Source organism: Halyomorpha halys, unplaced genomic scaffold (genome assembly GCF_000696795.3).
Source record: "Halyomorpha halys isolate HHAL.00 unplaced genomic scaffold, Hhal_1.1 Scaffold558.1, whole genome shotgun sequence".
NCBI lineage: Eukaryota > Metazoa > Arthropoda > Insecta > Hemiptera > Pentatomidae > Halyomorpha > Halyomorpha halys.
In genome coordinates this window covers 110,052-111,943 of record NW_027115474.1, presented here as the reverse complement: position 1 = coordinate 111,943, position 1,892 = coordinate 110,052, and the positions used below count along the sequence as shown (strand labels likewise).

The following is a 1,892-nucleotide window of genomic DNA, read 5'->3' as shown; positions in this document are numbered from 1 at the left end:
ATAAAAAGATTAAGTATTAAATAGATATTAGAATTTATTTTTTATTATATATAATATTATAGACTCTAGGCAATCAAAACACTTTTTTTAATAACACTTAATTAAATTAATATCTCTTTTTACAATGTATTTAAATTTAGGTATTACATAACTAACCAATTTCATAGTATCTTCTTTTGATGATTTTCTTTGTCTTCTTATTTAACCAACCAACACTTGCTGTAACAATCTTTTGACAAACAAACACTAACGAAACAAAACCTTAGTTCTCTGAAAGTTTACCCTTGGCGATCCAAACAAAGAATTCTTTTTTCTTCGTGGGCGACTCTCCTATGTCTCCTTTTTCAACCTTTGAGCTGGACAAGAGATGCAAGAGATGATGAGGACCTCCTCATCCAGGAAACATCATTCCCCACCAACGAATGTCTGCCAGAAACAAAAACCTGTTTCGATGTTCCATGTAAACATTGTTGTCGCACAATAGTTTTTGGATTTTTGCAAATGATATACTTTCTGAATATTGTTCTTTAGCAGTATTTCTTAACTTCTATTTTTTCTTAAATTTACTGTATTTTCAATTATGATTAAAATATTTGAATCTGCTCAACATGGCCATGATTCAACGAACTTTTTGCAGGACTCGCGACACCATCTTGGCTTTGCACGATATCTTTTGAATAACATATTTATTATAGATGATGAAAATTGGTTAGCTTGCTTTTAGGTTTAATACTACAAATAAACATGTTGAAATGATAAATCACATAAAACCTACTAAAAATCATTTATATATAGAAAATAACTATTTACTCATAAAAGAGGATATTATACTAAAAATCAGTCATATATAAAAAATAACAATTTACTCACAAAAGAGCATATTACAATATTAATCAAGGTTTTTATTTTATCTATTGTTTCAATATTGTTCATTTGCTTTGTTAAACCAAAAAGCAAGCTAACCAATTTTCATCAATAAAATGTAGAATCTCAAAAGATATCATTCAAAGTCAAGATAGCAGGGCGTGTCCTTTCAAAATTCCGTTGAATCGCGGCCATGTTGAGCAGATTCAAATATTTTAAACTTTATTTATCTTCCCATCATGTTTGTAATTACAGTAGATTCAATAAAAAATAGAAGTAGAAAATAAGTGTTATAGATTAATATTCATAAAGAAAGTCATAAGAAAAAAATCAAATCTGTTTAATATTAAAGCTTTTCATTATAACCTAAGCTATACTTTAGATATGAGAATAAGTAAAAACTATTAAACTCTCCTTTTATTTACTTTTAATAAATCTTAAATATTACAATTATATATGTAATTTACTTTTTATTCTATACTAACATATCCTGTTTTAGGTAGCATCGGCTTGTTATGTACAATAATCGGTACCTTCATCTCAGGCGTAGTGATCTCAATGTACAAGCCCCCTGCTCGGTTTTTGGTTGCTTGGAGTATATTCACTAAACTAGTCGACCTCATGGCTCACGTAATCTTCATATTTCTTGCCTGTGGAGGTCATCAAATAAATGACCTGAATATATCTCTTTTGAGGTGAACTAAATATGCTTCATTATATTTTTATTAAAATTATTTATGAAGAATAGATGGTTGGGGTGCTATCAGTAAAGAACACAAATAAGTAAAAACCTATTTATTAGTGCCAATGTTTCGGCCAGAATATCAAGCCTTCATCAGTGCTAAAAAAAACAACAAGATTACAACCATAATGAATAAAAGAATATGAAATTGCTGAATGAACACAATCTTTCTTATTTTAATATATTATTTTATTACACAGACAACAACATTTCGGGGTTATCCCCCATCTTCAGGTTGTTGCTACATTGTCCTGTTGCAGCATAATACGAAAAAATTTGCTGTTAA

At 28.9% G+C, this 1,892-nt stretch overlaps 1 protein-coding gene across 1 annotated transcript in view; it reads left to right on the top strand.

Moving 5' to 3' along the window:
• The window catches only part of LOC106684230 (solute carrier organic anion transporter family member 74D), a gene marked incomplete in the record, with an annotated part of 39,144 nt that overhangs the window by 24,805 nt on the left and 12,447 nt on the right, over positions 1 to 1,892 (top strand). Inside the window, 1 exon segment of the mRNA XM_067052520.1 lies at positions 1,364 to 1,559. Coding sequence (XP_066908621.1) covers positions 1,364 to 1,559 — 196 coding nt within the window.